The following is a 21,166-nucleotide window of genomic DNA, read 5'->3' as shown; positions in this document are numbered from 1 at the left end:
CACATCCCCAACCCTTTTATATATTTTATTTAGAGACAGAGTCTCACTAAGTTGCTTAGGGCCTTGCTGAGTTGCTAACACTGGCTTTGAACTTGAGATCCTCCTGCCTCAGTCTTCTGAGCTGGTGGGATTACAGGCATGCACCACTTATACCTTGCTCTCTTTGAGTTTTTATGAATGGTATGAGGTCAGAGTTCATTTTTTCCCCATAGGCACTTAGTTCAGCAATTTTTATTGCAAAGATCCATTCTTTACAACTTCAAGAATGGGATCCTAATTAGAATAAGTTATACTCCACATATGTATGATATGTCAAAATATACTCTATTGTCATATATATTTAAAAAGAACAAATTTTTCTAAATAGTGGGAAAAAAGATCCATTCTTTCCCTCCCACTGAATTGTAGTTGTGTTTCTGACATAAACTAAGTAACCATATACTATATATGTGACTCTGTTCCCAGATTATTTATCTACAATGTCTTGAATACTATAGCTTTACAATAATTCTTAATATCTGACAGTGTACGTCCTTCAACTTTATTTTTCTTTAAGATTATCTTGGCTGTTTCTCATCCTTTTCATTTCCATGTAAATTTTGGGATCAACTTGTTAATATCCATCCAACATTAAAAAAAAAAGCCTGCTGGGAGTTTGATACTTTATTAAATCTATGGATCTGGTAGAATCTGCATCTGAACAATAATGTGTATTCTAGCCTTTGAAATTTATTTGTTTATTTTGTTTTTCTTTTTTACATTATCTCATACATGTTTTATATTTTTAAAGTATGAGTTTTAGACATTTTATTAAAATAATTCTTGTATTTCATGTTGTTTGATGCTATTATAAATAGTACTTCACTAAATTTTATTTTCATTTTTATTAATACATAGAAGTTCCGTTGGGTTTTTGTGTATTAACCTTGTATTCAGCAATCTTTTTACATTTCCTATCATTTCAGTGATATATTTATAGAATCTTTTGGATTGCATCTTCTACATAGGCACTTGACTTGGACTGTCTATAAATAATGACTATTGTACATCTCTCTATCTAATCCTTATATTTTTCTTTTTCTTACTGTTGGAATCTCTAGTGGTAGTGATAAATAGAACTGATGATAGTAAAGTAGCCTTATCTTATTTCTGAATTCAAGGATAAAAACTTTAATATTTTATCACTCTCAATATTTCTTACCAGCTCACTAAGCTATGGGAATATATTTGCTTTTCACTTTTGATTCTAACCAGAAGTAGTAGTGTTGAACTTTTCTTAGATCTCCTGTTTTAATTTGTCATTTCATCACTTGTTTATAGTATTCTTAGAAGATTTCTATTTCATGAGGAACATAAAGTCCTTAAAAACTCAGTTTATGTTTTCAATAATTAATGAAAGTATGACTGCATCAATGTGGTATTAAAGGTATTCTGGGGACTTCAATTAAATGTTAATAGAGTTTTCCTTAGATGCATTTTATGATTCACTATTATTTTAGTTTAAACCTTTGGCATTTGTGTTTGTATTTTTAGTTTAAAATACTTGAATGTTAATATTTCAAAGTTGTCTTGTCCAGTGGTTCTCAGATGGGGACAGTTTTTCCTCCTAGGAAACATTCAGCAATGCCTGGAGACACTTGGTTATCATAACTGAAGGAGGGTGCTATTGGCATCTGGTAGGTAAAGGTCAAGGTGCTGCCATATCGCCTCTATTTTATGGAATAGCATTTTCTGGCCCAAAATGTTAGTGAACTGATATTGAAAAGCCCTGATGTAGTTCAACCCCTTCATTTGAAACTGAGGCCCACAAATATGAAGTGATTTGCTGTTACCTATTTTAAATAATGTAGATACTGTACATCCTACATTTATGAATAGTTGTCATTATTACCAGAAACATATTGTGAAGAAGGTCTGCATGCATCCATCGCCCCTGTTATCTCCCAGGACAGTGTGTATTATTTCCTGAGTTATAGGGCAGGATACTGGGCATACAAAGTTCATCCAAAAAATGATTTATTCAGTAACCATTTTGTGAGAGGTGCTAGACCATTTTATTTTAAGTCAGAAATGCAGTGATGAGTAAAACTGACAGGCACTTTGGAGATTATATTGTGATGAGGAAGACTGATCAAACAGTTGGAAAGGATTAAAAATTACAGCAAATGATAGGAAGGAGAAAAAAGGTGGGGGGTGAGACAGAGATGAAATGTGGGAGGAAGCCCACTTTATTTAATAGGGAGACTGGAAATGGCTTCATTGTTGTACCGAGATTTAGTTGAGACCTGTCAAATGAGTGGAAGAAAATCTGTGAAAAGTGTGGGGCCATTCAGGCAGTGGGATCTCCATGTGGAGGCTGAAGCAGGAAGCAGTTTAAACAGTTTGACCTTTTTTTAGGAAATGAGAGCAAACTGCTGTGACTGGAGCACAGTCCGCAGTAGGGAAAGTGACTTGAGATTGGGCATGTGGACAGGGTAGGTGGGGGAGGCCACAGCAAGCCCCACAGGCCATGCGAAGGACCCTGGGCTTTAGTCTGTTTGCAATGAGACATTATTGAAGGATTTTAAGCAGGGGATCGACATAGTCCCATCTGTGCTTTTTAAAACTCCCACTACTGTCTGTACAGTGAACTGGAATAATAGGGCAATAATAGGGCAAGAGTAATAGGGAGACCATTGAGAGGCTATAGCAGAAGTTCAGGTTGGAGAATAAAACAGATTTGAAATACTTAAATTTTTGTTTTTAAATTATAGATTACTGGATTTGATATGAACAGAGATGGGGATGGTGAGGGAAGTGAGAAATCCAGGGTGGCTTCAGGATTTCTGACTTGTGTGCCTGGGTGAATTTATTTATTATTTTAACTGTAGATGGACACAATACCTTTGTCTTATTTACTTTTATGTGATGCTGAGGATCAAACCCAGTGCCTCACGTGTTCTAGGCAAGTGCTCTACCACTGAGCCACACCCCAGCTGAGATCCACTGAACAAGACAACTCTGAAGTATTAACATTCAAGTATTTTTAATCAAAAATACAAACACAAATGCCATAAGTTTAAATTAAAACAATAGTGAATCATAAAAAGCATCCAAGGAAAACTCTATTTTTTAACTGAAACCCCCAGAATACCTCTACTATCACATTGATGCAGTCATCTTTTATTAATTACTGAATTGGGGGAGAAACATTTGGGAGAGTGGGGTGAGAGTGACCTGCTAGTTTGATGTTCAACGGATAAGAGGTATCTGACAGTGACTTAAGCTCGGGGTAATTTCATTTCCACATGCTCCGTCTTGAGCAGAAATGGTGACAAGTTCATCACTTCCCTAGAGAGGTTAAGTTATTTAGAAAGAGAATGGAGTATGTGTGGCAGAGGGCTGGGCTGGTTTCTGAGTTCCTGGTTACAGCACTGGCTCTGGCACTCCCTGGCTGGTATCGCTGAGCTCGGCCAGCGTCTCTGGATGGTCTCTTCATCTGTGAAACAGGGCATGTTGGCTTTGATGTGCCTTAAGGTCCCTTGCAATAATATATTGTAGCTCTGAATTTAAATTATCCCCATGGCTTTTCTCTCAGTGTTCTGCCTGGGTTTTTTTGTTGTTGTTTGTGTGTTTCTTTCTTTGTTTGTTTTTATGGCCCTGTTCCCTGGCTAGGAATTTTCAGCCTACCTGGAATTTACAGCCAGAGATTTTGGTATCAGACCTCTTTTTGCCTTTTTCCTTTGCTTCTTATGCCTCAATAGGCTCATAGAAGATGTCCTGCTGATGTGTTATTTCTGGTAACAAAACGAATCCTTTGTTACCAATCTAGTAAGTAGAAAACCACATGCAAATATCAGGGTGTCTGTTTTTTATATTTAAAAAAAATATTTACCTGTAAAAGATCTTTTAATCTGTGCAATGTTTCCCTTTTTGTTTTTCCTAAATATACCTCAGCTCTTTCAAGATCCAGTGAAGCTTATGCTGTGCAGAGAACAGTTAAGGCAGGAACCACTTCCCTGGGACAGATGTTTCTCTCCAGACTAGCGCAGAACCAGTTCCCACTTAGAGAAATGCAGAGGAACCCACTGTTTCAGCCCTTCCAGGGAATGCACAGAAAGAAATACTTACTGCCTTGGAATTAAGTACACACATCAATCACGCTGATAAGTCTTATCCCCAGTTAATATATAATAAAATATTAACAAAGCTAAATCAAATGAGTTTTTAGTTTAGCTATGTAAGTGGAAAGCAATTTTGAGGTCTGTTGCATAAAGAATTCCAGTTCCGTGGTAGAGAAGCAAATAAATGGGATTGGAGTGGGTTGGAAGAGGGGGCTAGATGAATCACGCATTGCTAACTCATTGCTATCAGCTGTGGTTGAGGCTGAAGGAGGGGCTTTGCAGATTTCCTAATGCTGGATTTCAAGGTCTGCTTTCAGAAATAAATTTGTGTTAATATTAGTGAACAAATTTGAAGGATCTGTGCTGTGAGCAATTTGTAGTAACTAACAGTAAGCCCCTGTAATAGTCCAGTATTGGTTTTTACTTAATAAAATATTTAATCACAAATGTCTGAATTCTGCATCTCCCACAGGAAGTTATTTCCATGCCCACTGACAAGAATAATTTAGCAGTTTCATAGTTGAGCGCTTAATTACTCATAATTGTGAAGGGTAAGATGTGATGAATTCTTTCTCCATGGACATACTAAATATTTTAACTAAGTAGATGACTTAAAGTAAATTAAGCTAGTGAGGTCATTTATTCCGTTGGTTAAAAGCAGTTTGAGAAATATATCATGTCCTGCATTCCATTAGATAATAATTTGTGCATGACTACTTCTGCATGACTAAAGGTGACATTGTTGGGCTGGATGGCAGATTTGGGGAGTGGAGGTGGGAGGTGAGTGTTAAGTTCCTGGAGATTCGTTACGTTTTATTTACCCTGAATCACCAAGGAAGATCCTCAGCTATCTGTAGAGTTTTGTTATGAAACTGATGAGAAAACTGTGCCTCCTGTTTGGTCTGAGGGTTATTTGTCCTCTGTTGGAATCAAGGAAGGGACTTAACCACAGGCTGTTCCTTAAACCTCATCAGTGTGTTCCTTGCTGTCCCTTAAACCTCATCAGTGTGTTCTTTGGGAAGATGGCCTGATTTGCAAACACTGTCACAAGTAGGTAGGTAGAATGAAGAGGTGAAATTGAAAGCAGAAACTGTTAAATTTCTGAAGTAGAAAGAAACATTTTGGAGGCGAGGAAACAGTGTTCTGAAGTGCATTTCCTAAGTCCTACAGCAACAGTGGAGCAGCGTTTTTAGGCCCAGGAGCCTCCTGCTTACCATTAGGAAAGGTGGAAACAACACGTCTCATTAAGTTAAGCTTCTTCCCTTGAGTGCCTTATTTAGCGTTAGTTCTCTTAATTCTCTTTCCCTGGTGATTTGGGTAAAGTGTCTGAAACCACGAAAGGTAAAAGGTTGAAGCAATCCCAAATTTAATAATCTATCACCTTTCTTTAGTGTATCTGAGTGTAATTCCCAGCAGTTCTTTGTGAATTCATTAGACGACAGCAAGTCATTAAAAGTTAATAAGAAACTATTTGTTTGAGTGTGAATAAAACCACTTTGCAAGTCAGACATTCTTTTCCACTCATAAAAGTCTTGCGTTTAGCCAATTTTTTTTTTTTTTTTTTTTTTTTTTTTTTTTTTTGGTCTCTTAGGTTACTCCTGGATGGAGCGCCTCTGATAGCGATCCACAAAGCCAGGTATTACAAGAGGAAAGATGGCTTAGCCCTGGGGCCTGGGCCATTTGTGACTGCTCTGGAGTATGCCACCGACACCAGTGCCATAGTAGTGGGAAAACCAGAGAAGACGTTCTTTCTGGAAGCATTGCGGGGCACTGGCTGTGAACCTGAGGAGGCCGTCATGATCGGAGATGTAAGTAGAAGAGCCCAGGAGATGTCCTGCATTCCCCTGCCATGCTAGGAGAGCTGGCTCGGAAGCACTGCTTTAGGAAAGTGGACTTTTTGTTACTCAAGAGAGAGTAATAAGCGAGCTTTCTTCTAGATGTTTGATGGTATTCTTCTAAGCAACTGAAATTTTGATTGTTTCTGACAGTTCTCCATAGTGTGATGGGCATGTATACTTTTTTTTAAAAAGTTTATATTGCAAGTCAGTTAAATTCTTTATATTTTTTCTGAAGAAAACTCCTAAAAAGCAACTCAATTCATAACAGCTAGATTATGGAACTAATCTAGATGCCCTTCAGTAGATGAATGAATAAATAAACTGTGGTATGTATATACAATGGAATATTACTCAGCCATAAAGAAGGATAAAATTATGGCACTTGCAGGCAAATGGATGGAGTTGGAGAATATCATGCTAAGTGAAATAAGCCAATCTCAAAAACTCAAAGACCGAATGTTTTCTCTGATAAGTGGATGCTGATACATAATGGGGTTGGGGGATGGTGAGGGAAGAATGGAGGAGCATTGGATTTGTGTAGAGGGAAATGAGGGGAGGGGAGAGGAGGGATTGGGGGTATGAAAGATGGTGGAATGAGACAAACATCATTACCCTGTCTACATGTATGATTACACGAATGGTGTGACTATGGTGTGACTACATCATGTACAACCAGAGAAATGAAAAGTTGTACTCCATTTGTGTACAATAAATCAAAAAAGAAAACCCCTATAAAAACCTAAAGTATTTTGAGTATTACTTATACAGAGTACAACATATAACTAAGGAATTTTACCATTAGTGATTTTTTTTTCTTAGCACATGCTTTATGGAACAATTTCCCAGCGCATCACAAATAGCTAAAGATAGTGATCACCTCCAGTGGCAGAACTGAGCCGGGACAGTTAGAAGCCCTGGCTGGTCACCTATGACCGTAAGGACTTTCATCAGTTTCCCCAGTGTACTAGGCAGACATTATTTCCCAAGTGTGCTGTGGTGGGAAAAGAGTTGGAAAGCAAGTGCCTTGTGGTAGGTTGGTGGCAATGGTTTATTTCAACTTTGAAAGAACCGCATGTCAAGCTGGATGGACCACCAAGATTGTCTGGTCCAAACCTCTTTGTTTTACAGAGTAGGAAATGGAAGCCCAAGGAATTAAGTCTCCTGCCTGTTCATGGCTAATGAATTAGCACAGCTGGAAGTGGACCTCAGGCCCTGGACTCCCTAGCTCTCTAAGTCATGGTGGTCAAGTCTGCCAGTCCTCCTACTGTCATCTTCTTCTATGATCTTTCACCAAAAATTGATAGGATAATGATTGAACTCGGTCATATTTTGAAATACCATGTTTTCAGTGACATCTTTTCCTCTTGGCAAGTCTTTAGCTAAATTTGCCAGGAAAATGAGTGTGGAAAAAGTATTTACCTGGGGACAGAGACCAGAATTCTTTTTTTTTTTTTTTTTTTTTTTTAAGTTGTAGATGGGCACAGTACTCTTATTTTATTTTACTTATTTATTTATTTATTTTTATATGGTCACCTCATATCCAAACCATAAAGCAGGGTTGTTTGTAATCCAAGAAAATGGCAATTTTTCCCATTTCCCTTCCTCCTCTCCCTCTCCCCACCCCCATTTCTTCAGTGGGGCAAATTTGACTATTACAGAAAAGTTTTTACGTAAGACCTTAAACAAAGAGTTTGACATTCTGAAACTAATTTCTAAGGGCTGTTATTGAACAGAATTAATGATTTTTCACGGAAAAAACTTCTTTAGGCATAATCTAAATGAATCCTTCCTTGTACATATGAGATAGGAGGACTGATTTTCTTTTCTTTTCTTTTTTTTTTAATGATTATTTTTTTTAGGACTGATTTTCTTGACCAGTCCTTGGAATTTTAATTGTCTTGCATTCATTATTATATTCAACAAAGTATTTGTTTTGTTTTATATTCTGTTTTGGTGGGATTTTTAGTATTTTGTTAGTTTTGTGTACTTGTTTTGTTTTGTTGGAATAGGCCTTAACTTACTATGTTGCCCAGATTGTCCACAAACTCCTAGGCTCAAATGATCTTCCTGCTTCACGTCCCCCATGCTGGAAATAAAGGTGCACGCCACTGGGCAAGTGTATTTATCCCTGTCTTGAATAAGGATTGGATTGGGAGCTCTCTTTGCAGATCGATGTGTGATCCCCAAGTGTAGTGGAGTAAACCTAGATGTTGCAGTCTGATTAAGTATACTGCTTTGACTTGACCCTCCCCATTGGAGACAGTTGGATGGAAAGAAAGAGTAATATATTACATGGGCCCCCAAAATGGGATCTTCTGAATTGAGTTCATCACTGTCCACAGCTGGGTTTTTCCCTGTAACAGCTGTCAAATGCATGGAATGCTTTTTTTCCATGATCTGTTTTAAGGTCATGTGGCAGAGCATAAACTCTTCACTGCTGTCCATGTTGAGTTACTGGAATTCCTTACTCTAGTGTACACTTTCAACTCAGCAGCGCTGTCCTCTCCAAATGTGGTTCTCAGAGTATTACATGTGGAGTCACCCTTTTCACCTTCTCCTCTTTCATTTTAAGAAGAAGAAGAAGAAAAAAAAGGAGATTCCAGGTGGCCATCCTAGCCTAATTAATTGTTGGCAGAGTGTGTTGGCAAGCAACAGAAGACTCTGGACTAAGTGCCTTTTTCTGCTCTTCCAGGATTGCAGGGATGATGTTGGTGGAGCTCAGAATGTCGGCATGCTGGGCATTTTAGTAAAAACTGGTATGTATCTTCTGCATGTGCCTTTCCAAAAACAGGATGGCAGAGTTCACGGTTGCCAATAGAATAGCCTTTGCCGAAATGGCAGAGCCGCAGACTCCTTAGTTCTCTTTCTGCCATGAAAAAAAACGAAATGGGCTTAGGATTACAGGGGGAAAGGCCACTGGGAGGGCACTGCTGCACAAAGGTGGGAAGAGCAGGTCGGGGCACCGAAGCAGCTGTCCCAGTGCACACGCCAGAGTGGAGCAAGGACCATGAATCGTGGTGCTCCTCGGAAAACAGTTTTATCCCAACTCTATGATGATAAAGTTGATTTCTTTAGGAACTGGCCATCTATGTACTCTGATCCCCCGTTCACATTTGCATTTAAAAAAATAACATAGAAGCTGGACATGACACATACCTATAATCCCAGCAGCTATGGAGACTGAGGTGGGAAGATCGGAAGTTCATCTGCCTTGGCAGCTTGAACTGTCTCAAAAAAAAAACCAGAAAAGAAGTGACCTCCTCCTGTTTTTAATCCTTAGTATTGGCAGAGGTGTGGTGGGGTGGGCACAGTGTGTGAAAAGATATACATACATGCACACACAGAAAACTTCCTTATTTTCTTTTCATTTACTGGTTTTGGTGACCAAAAGCTTAGGAAGTATTTCCTACACCAAAACTAGGTTTACTCCATATGATCTCTCAAATAAATTTTAGGAAAAGAGAAGGACCTTCTTGGGGAGGATTCAGCTAATAGGGTGCTTTGACTGATTCAGTGTCCTGTATTGTGGTCTCATCTCTGTGCTGACTTGCTGTGTGAGACTGAGGTCATGGCTCTTTCCCTTTTGGGCCCTTAAATCTCTCAAAGTCCAGGATCCCTTTGGCAGTCTGACTTGTAGTTTCTTCAGGGTAAAGATATTTTTGCATTTGGAAACTTAATGGGTTTTTTCCACCCCACCCTCAAATGGCACCTGCTGAATTCAAAACTAATAACACATAATAACCAGAAATCTTGTCTGAGAATTGTCATGAGGTTCTTGTAAATCAGATAGCAGATAAACAGTTCTGTAGACATCTGAGCTCATTTGCATGGCTTCACGTAATGGTCGTGAACTATTTAACAGACTGTTCAGAAAAGGTAAGATTGAAACACAAAGTCAGTAGAAGTTTTACCATAAGGAAATCTTTTAGAGAAAATGACTGTGACCTGTGTTTAGGGATACGTGATTACAGAAAAGTTACTTTAAATTTTAAAATAAATGGGAAAATCCACATGGAGCTTCAGTTGCATACGAGGTGCAGAGGGAAACCCCATCTTCCGGAGCCGGTGCTCTGGAGTGGGCTATCCGAGCCCTGCCAGTGGTAACACCAGTCACTCCAGGATTAACAGTGTCTCTTCACATATCTCCATCAAAATGACTGTCCCCTACCCGGGAACATTATGGCCCTGTGACATAAGCGGCATGAGCAAGCGTGACCAAGTCAGGAAACAGGCCACATCGTCCTCCCTGCGTCTTCGTGCTCACTTTTCTGCCTGTTCAGTTTTATCTCCTGGTTGTTAAGGGATCCTCGGATAACTGATTTTGCTCATGGGTATTATTCCCATAAAAATTTCCTTGCTTGAGCTCACATAGTTTAGGCTTTATACCAGCCTCAAAACTGGATGTGTGCTCTGTCGTGAATGGCCTGTGTCAGAAACATCATTAGTCTTAGACCAACAGCGTAATGATCAAATATAAAATGTGCAATTAGTAAAGCAGCTAAGTCCATCTCATAAAAATAGACCCTTTTGTACTGTTTGGATTTGGTCACAAAAATCCAGAGTAAACCCCACTGTTCTAAAACTGTGAACTCTGTTGATAAAATTTAACCCAGTGTAGTGGATAAGCACTGGGCTTCCCCATGTTTAAAATTACTGAACTCTTATAATTCATATTCAGTAAGAAGTACTTTGTGGATAGTCTTGCACAGTTTTTTTCTCAGTGGGTAGCATATGGTAGATACATAATATACATTTGCTTAGTTATTTGTTAATAAAGCTTTAAAATCTCAAGGGTTTTTGTCTTGTTCTAACTAGAATTCATTTCTGTTTAGCATATGAAAGAGTCACATAGAAAGAAATGAGCTTGCCCTTTGTCTTACAAAGGGCCACCTATATGGCTACCTGTGTCCCCCACTACACACCCCCCCCCCCACCCGTTCATCCAGGGAGGCACAGGCTTCTGTGGTCAGGCAGGAGAGATGCCGCTTCCTCCCCCGTTGACATTGAGCACCTGCGTGTACAGGCAGTGTGAAGTGCTAGAACTGGAACGTGTGCTTGAGCCACTTGTATCATCTGTACTTTGTAGAGATCCCACTGGCAAAGCCACACAAACAGAAACATTCTAGAAGCCCTTAACTCTATAGCTAAGAAACTTATTTGCCCCTTAGCAGGATCTAGGACGTAGGTGATACAGCAAGTTATTCATTAACATACCTGTGAGACCAAGTAGGAACCTTGAAAAGAAGCTTATACTTAAAGGGACTTAAGCTTGAGGGGGGAAGAAGACCTGCCGATTGAGTTTCGCATGGACCATGCTGCGGAGAGGTGCCTGAGGATGCTGGGGTCAGTGAGGTGTGTGTCAAGCACCTGTGCATTTGGTGCTGATTTTTTCTCTGTAAGAATTCATTCAGTAAGATAAGATAGTATCAGCACAGTGCAGATACACAGATGGGGTTGGGGTTTCAGGCTTTGTGTTTGCTAGACAAAGCCCTTTGTGTTAGTTAGCTGTTTATCACTAAATATCTGACCAAAATATCTGACAAGAACTTAGAAGAGGAAAAGTTTATTTTGGGCTCACAGTTTCAGTGGCTTAGTCGATGGTTGTCCAGTTCCATTCCTGTGGGCCTGAGGCGACGCAGCACATCATGGCAGAAGGGCATGGCAGAGAAAAACTGCTCAGCTCTTTACCACCAGGAAAGAGAAAGAGAGTACACACTTGCAGAGCCAGGGATGAGATATCCCAAAGCACACCCCCATCCCCACCTTGACCTGCTTCTTCTAGCCATGCCCAGGCTGCCTACAGATAATCACTCCGTAGGCCATTCCCTGATCCACTGATGCGGTTACAACTGTCATCTCATCCTTTTACCTCCGAACATTCCTGCATGGCCTAACATGAGCTTGCGGGGAACACCTCATATCCAAACCATAACACCTAAAGAGGGGGTTGTAGGAAAGGTGGATCTATTGTTGGGGTAGCTGGATTTAGGCAGAAAAAATTTGGATAAAGCAGAAAAATCAATAATAGAGATCACAGAAAATGGAAAGAGGGCAAGAAAAGTGCAGAAGCATCCCTGGGTTGCAGGGCAAGTAGCCTTCCTGTGGTCCTGCATTTTCTTCCTCTCCACTCTTCTACTTCTTTTTTCCCTTCTTCCCACTTCTTCCTTTTACTCCTTCCTTTCATTCATTCCATTTATTCTTTTTCAAAAAATATTTAGGGAAAGCTTACTGATGATGACGTTTGTGCTGGGAATCCACGGGGGCACCTAGCAGACACAGTCCCTGCTCTGAGGAAGCCTGCAGTCTTTTTAAATGTGAGGCAGACAGTAGACATTGTCATAAATGTGGAGGCCAAGAACAGTGTGCTAGGAGAGAATAACAGGGAAGAGTCTTTCCGAAGGGCCCTGGGCCCTCTTAAGGATATTTAAACAGGGACCATGCACCATCTGATTTACATTTGCGAAGCTCTCAACCACTGTGGAATGGTTCCTCCGACTTGGGATGTTGAGTTGAGTGCCAGGCCCAGGAACAGCAAGCTGCCTGGAATTCCAGGAGAGAAGCAGTGGACCTGCCACCTAGCGCCTACCTGCAACCTGTCCTGCCTGGTGCTGGCCTGGGAACACCCGCTACTCTCCCTTCGCCCCCCAGGCTCCCAGGGCAGCTTTTTAGCTGTGCCTACTATTCCAGTCACCCTCAGGAGCCTACAAGGTCTCTGCCCTCCCAGATCTGGATTTCCATTTAAAATCATTGGTTTAATCATCATTTCTGTCTTTAGGGCTGGGATGGGGAAGGAAAGTGATTTCATTAGTGTGATTTGAAGGGAACCTTAACCATCAGGCTACCAGTGCCTGAAACTATCATCCATTGTGAATGACCAGAGGGCCTGCGTCAACACTGAGTGTGACATTTCTTTGAACTGTCTCCTTGCATCCTGAAGGCTCAATAAAAGGTGCTTTGGGGGATGTGGATCCCCAAACTTACTAGAATTGCAAGGGTGGGCTGTACCGGCCCAGGTGCTCTGGGGCATGATTAATTTAGCATTCCAGCAGTAGGCTTGGTTCACTGACTTCGCCTTCATTTCAGGGAAGTACCGAGCAGCAGATGAAGAAAAAATTAGTCCACCTCCCTACTTAACATGTGAGAGCTTCCCTCATGCCGTGGACCACATTCTGCAGCATCTCCTGTGAACCCTCGTGCATGTGAAGCAACTTGACACGCAGCTTCCATTGTCTGGAACGGATCCCTTACAACTCAGCACTGCATTGCTGCTGCATCAGTAGCCAGGAACCATTCAGAGCTGATTGTGCTTTAACCCTCTTTTATTGTGCATTAATTAGGAGGAAAGGCATTGAATTGCATCCAGCTACTAAGCCTTGCTAATCCCTTTTGTTTTATTTTGTAAAAGAAGATGAGACCCAAAGAAAAGAGAAGCTGAGATTTTTCTGCCATTCCCTCTAAAATATTCATCAGGTTCGCAGGGCTGGGAGAGAGAAGCTCCAGAGGGGAATGATGTTCTCTGCTGTCTCCTGCTGGAAACCGGGAGGGGGTTTCAGACTGAATAAAGTTGAGTGATGGTTTTTAAATTATAAAGTAATGCGTTGAAAGGTGCAGTAGCCGGATGTTTTGAAATCGAGTTCAACTGTGAAACTTAACAGAAGAGCCAAGTGGAGTACAAGACAGAGGCAGCAAAACGAATTGTCCTTCAGATATCTAGTGAATTTACTTAACAGATGTTGAAAACTAGATTTTCTGCTGTATTCCCAGCACGGGTGACTTCCTTTCTCTTCATTAGCCAGAGATGACTAATTTAAATTTAGAACCTGATTTTAATTTAAAATAATATTTCCATTAATAACCTATTCATTGCAGATACCTATTATACTGTGTAACAGTTGTTTTGGAAATTTTATGTAAAATTAAAACTATCAGTATTTTACAGATGTTTTAATTAGACATTGTTATTAACAGGAACAGTGCAGAAACTAAAATCAAGCCTTTAATGTCTTATAGACCATGCATTTTTGAAGTTAGTGTCCACCAGGGTCCTATTAAATGTACATTTGCAAGATTTCATTATTTTTGCCTCTGACACTATGGGAAAAATCTTTTAGAAGCTATTGGGACAGATTCAAGCTTTTATGTACTTGGTTACTACAGCTGTAAAATGAAATCTCCTCTTGTAGCATGGATTATTCTTCTCATGTTAAACCCACCCAAATGAAGGGGACTAAGTAGGTAATGATTTTCCTAGTGCATTTGCATACTGTGATAATCCTGGGCCTTTGCAATTGTTTTACAGGGCTCTTGGGCATTGAATTATTAGAATGTAATTGTACATCATTGTAGTGTTCACCTTATTGAAGTGCACGCTGATGTTAATGAGCTTCGGGTTTTGATGCTTGTTTAGAGATCAGCTCGGTCTTGGATGGGAGGGAGCAAAGCTAAATAAACAGTAGTAAGGTGAGCACTCTTCTTATTTTTGCAAATGCCCCAACTTAGTACTTATGTCTAGAGTGCAAAAGACTGGTGTGGTATGACCAGGACCCCAGATCAGCACGCTGCGTGGAGGGGCTGGGAGCAGAGCTTCTGCACCAGCACATACCAAGCCCTCTGACCTTGAGAAAGTCACTTCCCCTCGCAGGCCTCCTGTCTTTATTCGTAAGATGGGGATAATAGCAGAGCCTACCCACAGGGTTGCTGTTGAGTATTAAATGCATGAAACACATTTAGCACTTAAGACTGGAATGGGGCAGATGTAAGTGCTGTGTGTCTGCAGTGGTGCTGATCAGGTGCAGTAGGTCTGGCCACAAGTAACGTGCTATCTGAGAACGTCTTCCTGAGAAATAAAGGAGGTAATATGCTGCACTTGGGCTTCTCAGGGCCCTAGCATGCAGGTAGAAAGCACTGTCTGGTGGACAGGCCATAGTCAGCTTTGGCCTTTAACCTGTGCACTGGAGTTAGTGATTCCTGGCCCAGGAATTTATCAGATGTTTGCCCGTTGCCAATTGCTAACTCCTGTGCTAGCCCTGATTTTTTAGGGGAAGTAAGCATAAAAGAAGGATTTTGCCTTGATCCTTTCTAATCAAAGAGCTAAGGAGAATGCACAAGACACTGCCCAAGAAGACAACTCCTGTGTCCTCCCCTCCAATGTCTTCCCTGCCTGTAGGCTGGAGCAAGGTGCAGCCTCCTTCATGTCCAGGTGGCACTTGTTATAGTGCCCTTGTATCTTCACACATCTCTTCTCCCCACCAGACAGGACTGAGTCATTCTTTTCTACATTTACTGCAACACAGGCACTCAGTTATTGAACTCATAAAAACTAAATACTATGGGAATGTAATGCCAGAAGACATGCCTGTGGGCAGACAGGTAGGAAATGTTTCAATGTAGAGTTGCTGCTTTAAAGATGCATATCAGGGAGGCCCCATTGGACATTTGGAAATAGTGGATTTGATGCTCTGGAGACAGGTTAGTGCTAAGACAAGACATGATGGATCAGGGAGTAAACAGTCATGCGCATAGGTAAGACCTGAGCAAACATAGCCAGCCCAGTGAATTGGCTTTCCTCCATTCTAAACTATCCCTGTGGTCCGTGGACATCTTAGTTTGAGATGTTTATTTAACAAATATTAGACTTACTGACCTGTCCACAGAGAGGTTCATGGAGACAGCTGAGAATCTCGTCTTAGATCAAAGTAGCTGCACACACTCCAAGTAAGTGTGTCTCAGCTGGTTATAGACCACCTTGAGCCTCACGGAGGAAATTCAAGTAATTGACGTATCTATAGGACTTCTTTCTCCACCCATCCCATGATTAGAGGATCATATTGTGGTGTTGGCCACAAGGACAGTGTCTGCATCATTTTTATTGTAATCCTGTCTTGTGCCAGGAAAGGGACCAAGTGACACCTTAGTTCTAGAAAGATTATGAGAGGTTACCCACTGACAGGAGAGGGCTGTGGCGCATGCCCTGTGAGTAGGTGTCCAGAGCCCATCTGGCAGAGGACAGGCTCCACCACTTCCCTTGCCCCTCCAGAGCCAGGCTTACTGAAGCTCTGCTGCCCGCCATTCTGCATCTGTCAGAGCTGAAAGTAACCCCAAGACAAGGAAAAGGGGCCCGCCTCACTCTAAAGGAGGCGAGCTTTTCCTGTAGCTTTGATGTCAGAAATTCCCTTGGAATGATGTTTTATTACTTCACCCTTAATCCTGCATTTAAAAACTTCAATAGTGTGTTGGACAGGGAAGTGAAAAACACACCTCCGTTTATTGTGTTCAGTTGCTTTTTGGATCAGTGATTCACGTTGGATGTGACTAAAGTCCTTGTGCAACCATAGTTAAGAATTTTAAAACTACATTAATCTGTTTCACCAAAAGGTTCTGTTTTCCACTCGGACAGCAATTTATGCAGGGCCTTGTTTGCATTATCATGCTTATTTGGCCTAAGTCACAAAGGCCTTTTCAGCATAAATGCACAAGGCCTTTACTGACTTTCTGATTACACCAGCTACCAAGGCCTACTATCCGAAAGCATGTTGCTCTCTCAAGGAGCAGTAACGAGGCACCCGAGCACCAGAAATCATTTATCATAGCAAACTGCTTATCTCTCGGTTTGAATACCTGACATTTTCCAATGCTCACCTTCATGTCACACACATCTAAACTGTTTGTTTCACTGGCTGATGTATCTGAGGAAATCATACTTTTATTAAATGCTTGGTGGGTGTAAAGCATAAGGAAGACAGTGGAATGCTGCCCTTACTTCTGCGAGTCAACCTAATTGGGACTCAAAGCATGTGAAAGTACATCTAACAATACAAAAGGCTCCAACAAGTTCAGAAAGGCTGTATAAGCCTCTGAAGCAGGAACTCTGCAGCAAGGTAAGTGCTAGGGAACAAAAGATAGCTTTGGCCTGTGCCATTTTCAAGAATGTGTCATTCATTCAATAGCAACGAAGAAAAGTACCAGTCAGCGCTTCTATCTGAGGAGGGTAAGTAGGCAACCAAACCCCCGCACATCTGCTATAATGAGAGGGACTGCTAGGAGAAACACCAAAACCAATGAAAGGGAGGGTGGGTGATCTGGTAATCGCAGACACTCTCTGGCCCATCAGATAAGACCTGTGATGGCGATCTAAATGCAGTGTGGGAGTAAGTCGTGATTTCCACAGGCAGGTGGTTAACCTAAGGTGCCAGCATTTGAGAATCAGGAGATTCCAGTGAAAATCAATTTCTGGGTTTTCTAGGAAGATTGGAAGATCTGGCAATTTTGGATCCAAATTTCCGCACTCATCTGGGGTTGAGTCACTGCAATGCCCTTCTTTGTGTCCTTCATCCCCAATGCTCCAGTCCCCTCCTCTGTCTTGTCCTTCACCCAGCTTATTTTACTCATTTGGTATCAAGTTCCTTGTTTCTGTGGGCATTGAGTCGTGACCTCTGCTTTAGAAGAAAGTATCATATTGGATAAAGTCAAATTTTCCTCCAACAGCCATCTTCCTATATAAATTTAGATATAATTTTTTACATATATGTGTGTATATATATACACCACACACGCACACACACATATATATTTTTTTTTGGACAATGTGTTGCTAAATTGCAGAGGCTGGCCTGGAACTCAAAATTTCCCTACTTCCGCCTCACAAGTAGCTGGGATTACAGGTATGTGCCACTGTACCTGGCATAATTTACATACACTCAAAAAAATAAATATATAGACTCTAGTACATTAAACATGTATGTGTATTAGTTGTCCTTCCTCAAAGCTCCACTAAAATAAGAGAAAATGAGTAAAGAAGCTATAAACCCACAAGATCAACCAACAACAGAATATTAGAGGGGACATCAGTGAACAAAAAGACAATAATTTGGATAATGGAAGGTAGATGGGATATTGATCATTAAAATCAGCACAAAGAAAATACAACTAAAATGTATCCAGTGGAACAACCTCAAAGACTCAAGTCTTAGAGGCATCAGGTAGCAAGGAAGAAAAGTTGAAGGCAGGTTAAAAAGTGAGGAATTGGCTAAAAGCTGATAAACATATTAGTTGGAGTCCCAGAAACCCTCCCCTGCTGAGCAGCCAGATGACCACCCCTAGGCAAAGCAGGAGTGTGGAGGTTTTCCATTACACTCTGAAAAATGGAACCAGGTAATTTAAGGCCTTGGGGACAATGGGCATGATGGTAGGCCAGGATGGGATGCAGGACTGAAAATGGGGATTAGGTGCAAATCTACTTACTAAGGTACAGTTCCCCTTGGACTACCAGGGCCAGAGGGAGTAGGGAGGGAATTGAAAGTTAATCTGATTGGCCATTTAGAAAAGAACACTGATGAGTATCTGGCAGACTTGGGAATGTGTTGCAAGAAAAAAAGAAAAATGAACACTTAGAAAACCTTTCTCTTCAAAAACGAAGATCCCAGTTCAAAAATGAGCAAAGCTACAGGATATTGTTCATCAAAATTTTATGGAGTCTAATTGTGAGAAAAGTCTCCATTGCCTGACCGAATAGCACATATACATGTAATTGAAATCTTCAATACTTTGCTGACATCAATGATGAAAAATTAATGAACATGTCTCATATTTCCAAAACCATACAATTGTCCAAATTAATCCAGTGTTCAAGAATAATGTCCTTTTCTGTTCTAATCATGATGTTCTTCTCCTGTTTGCACTTAAAAGCTACAGGGCCTCTGCAGATTACCTCTGTAGCTGGGTCAGGATAAGTATGGTTTCAAACAGACTCAAACTCTCTTTGCCAGGCTGAGTATTTCGGAGTGAGATTCTTTGCTGAAGGCTTAGTATGAGCCAGCACATCCAGAAAGTCGGCTGTGGTCACTGTATCCAACTGGATCCCAGGAAAATCGCTGCTCTCTAGATGAAGACAACAGCAACAGCACAACAGTCGACCTCATGGCGATGGATAACTCTTGAAAGGCTAGTGGACCTTCTTTCAAGACCATGCGTACTGCTTAATGGTTAATACAGTAGAGCAAGACCAAAGAAGACAGTGGAAGAGAGTCTCTAATGTGCAACTACCTTAGCCCCAAAGCCCAGGCCAAAAAAAAAAAAAAAAAAGTGACTTAAATGTATTGTTATAAAAGTATTATTTAATATTTATACAGTGCCTCAAATGGCTCCAGCCCAACATTAGTTTGTGCCAGAGAAGTAATAGCCCAAAGCCTAAGAAATTTATCATCTGTGTGCAAAGCAGACCTAAAACAGCACCCACAGAGACTGAAGGAGGATGATTCCACCAGCCGGCTCCAAGTGCAAAAGGCCACCAAAAACAGGCACCAGGCTCCATCTGCTGGTGAGAGTTGGAGTTTTAAACACACACTGCCAGATCACCTTCACTGTGATCCCAAGCATACCTGAATGGTGATTTTCAAGAGCACTGAAGATCTTCCTCACAGGTCTCATGGCTGCTTCCCTGCAGACCAGCTTAATGTCTGAGCCAGAGTAGCCCTCAGTCTCCTGAAACGGCACCCAAGCCAGCCATTGATCAGCAGGCAGAATGCAGGTGGCAATTAATCTTACCGGCAGGACCCACCACTGGAGCCCTGGTTTAGATTCTGTGTCGGCCGAGAACAAACACTATACAAAGATTCCTGGGTGCTAATGCTCGCAAAAAAAGATGCTGCTAAGAAGTTTGGATAACCTCAATAGCTGGGCAACAGCTTCCTAACACCAGCCAAATGCACTGTAGGAGCAGCGGATAACTGGGCTAGCCTAAGGGAGCCCTTGTGCCCAAATCCAAGGATGACCAAATTTGGCAGGCATTTTTTTTCTGGTAAATAAGATTATTCCTGAGGGTATAAAAGATAGTAGAATGAATCAGACATTATTATGTATGTAACTATACAACCAGTGGAATTCTATATCATGTATAACCAGAAGAATGAGAAATTGTACTCGGTTATATAAGATGTATCAAAGTGCATTCTACTGTCATGTATAAGTAATTAAAAGAAATGTTTTAAAAAAGGTATTCCTACCTTTGAGGAACCTCAACATCATGTTCAAGTGTCCACCCAAAGCAGGTAATGTGGCTACAAAACTCTGGGATTGGATATTAGTAATGATGTGGGGGAAAATGACGTGTACCCACAGTTTTTTCTGTTTGGAAAGACTCATTTAATCATCACAATAATCCTCTGTGGCTTGTCTGCTACCCATTTTACAGATGGAGAGGCTGAAGTTCAGAGTAAGTGACTTCCCTGAGGTCAAAGCTAATAAGCAGTGTTGGGGCTGTGGCTCAGTGGTGGAGTGCTCACCTAGCACGTGTGAGGCACTGGGTTCGATCCTCAGCACTGCATAAAAATAAATGAATAAAGGCATTGTGTCCATCTACTACTAAATATATATATAAAGCTAATAAGCCCAGGGCCACGGGATTTGACCTTAGGTTATTGGTGTCCAAAATTCAGGCTATTTCCGCCAGCTTGCACTGCTTCTGTTTGAATGTCCCCAGGTGACAAGGAGCCCATTCTTTCATGAGGAAGGGGCCCACTGCATTGTGGGGCAGCTTGGATCTTTTTCAAGTGTCTCAAAAAAGCAGCTCCTTACATGACCCTGTCTTAGGCTGTTACCTGTTGGACCCTCGAACCCAACACCTCCCTCCAGGGCTGCCCACCTGACTTAGCACGCTGTACTCCAGCTCTGTGCGCAGCTCCAGGGCTCTGCTCTTGCTCACTGGTGGCAGCCAGTGGTGGATCATGGCCTGCCTGGCCTCCCGGCTGGGGAGATCAACCAAAATCCTCTTCTCCAGGCGGCGTAACATGGCACAGTCCAGCTCCCTGAAGTCGCCATAGAAACAGAGGAAGTAGGCAGGGCAGCAAATACACTACTTCAGCAACAACTATAATTTGAGGGTTTAAATATTTTAGTGTGTGTGTGTGTGTGTGTGTGTTGTTTTGGGATTGAGCCCAGGGGCGCTTATCCACTGAGCCACATCCCCAGCCCTTTTTATTTTTTATTTTGACAGGGTCTTGCTAAGTTGCTTAGGACCTTGCTAAGTTGCTGAAGCTGGTTTTGAACTTGCAATCCTCCTGCCTCAGTCTCCCGAGCCACTGAGATTACAGGTGTGCACCACCAGGCCCCACTGTGATAACTATATTTTAAGAACAATTTAGCATTGCAGGAAGCAATTCTACATTTTAACTGTCACTTTACACCTGTGCCTGAGTGGATAGGACAATTACAATTACATCATGTTTGGAG

General features: G+C 41.4%; 2 protein-coding genes across 8 annotated transcripts in view; one reads left to right on the top strand and one right to left on the bottom strand.

Annotated features, from left to right (window-relative positions):
• The window catches only part of HDHD2 (haloacid dehalogenase like hydrolase domain containing 2), a gene marked incomplete at its 5' end in the record, with an annotated part of 28,054 nt that extends 13,649 nt beyond the window's left edge, over positions 1 to 14,405 (top strand). The window contains 3 exons of the mRNA XM_079108804.1: positions 5,695 to 5,911; positions 8,634 to 8,697; positions 13,025 to 14,405. Of these exons, the coding sequence (XP_078964930.1) occupies positions 5,695 to 5,911; positions 8,634 to 8,697; positions 13,025 to 13,128 (385 nt within the window). The 3' untranslated portion in view covers positions 13,129 to 14,405. The remainder of the gene's footprint in view (positions 1 to 5,694; positions 5,912 to 8,633; positions 8,698 to 13,024) is intronic.
• Positions 14,406 to 16,859: 2,454 nt separating this feature from the next.
• KATNAL2 (katanin catalytic subunit A1 like 2) overlaps positions 16,860 to 21,166 on the bottom strand; it is an 84,430-nt gene continuing 80,123 nt past the window's right edge. For all 7 annotated transcript variants that reach the window (XM_079108782.1, XM_079108785.1, XM_079108786.1 and 4 more), the window contains 3 exons: positions 20,580 to 20,742; positions 19,318 to 19,420; positions 16,860 to 18,817 (listed from right to left, as the gene is read on the bottom strand). In XM_079108782.1, coding sequence (XP_078964908.1) covers positions 18,678 to 18,817; positions 19,318 to 19,420; positions 20,580 to 20,742 — 406 coding nt within the window. In that variant the 3' untranslated portion in view covers positions 16,860 to 18,677. The remainder of the gene's footprint in view (positions 18,818 to 19,317; positions 19,421 to 20,579; positions 20,743 to 21,166) is intronic.

This window comes from Sciurus vulgaris, assembly GCF_902686455.1.
Source record: "Sciurus vulgaris genome assembly, chromosome: 13".
NCBI classification, from domain to species: domain Eukaryota; kingdom Metazoa; phylum Chordata; class Mammalia; order Rodentia; family Sciuridae; genus Sciurus; species Sciurus vulgaris.
Note: the sequence above shows the minus strand (reverse complement) of the source record. Positions and strands in the feature narration are given on the sequence as shown.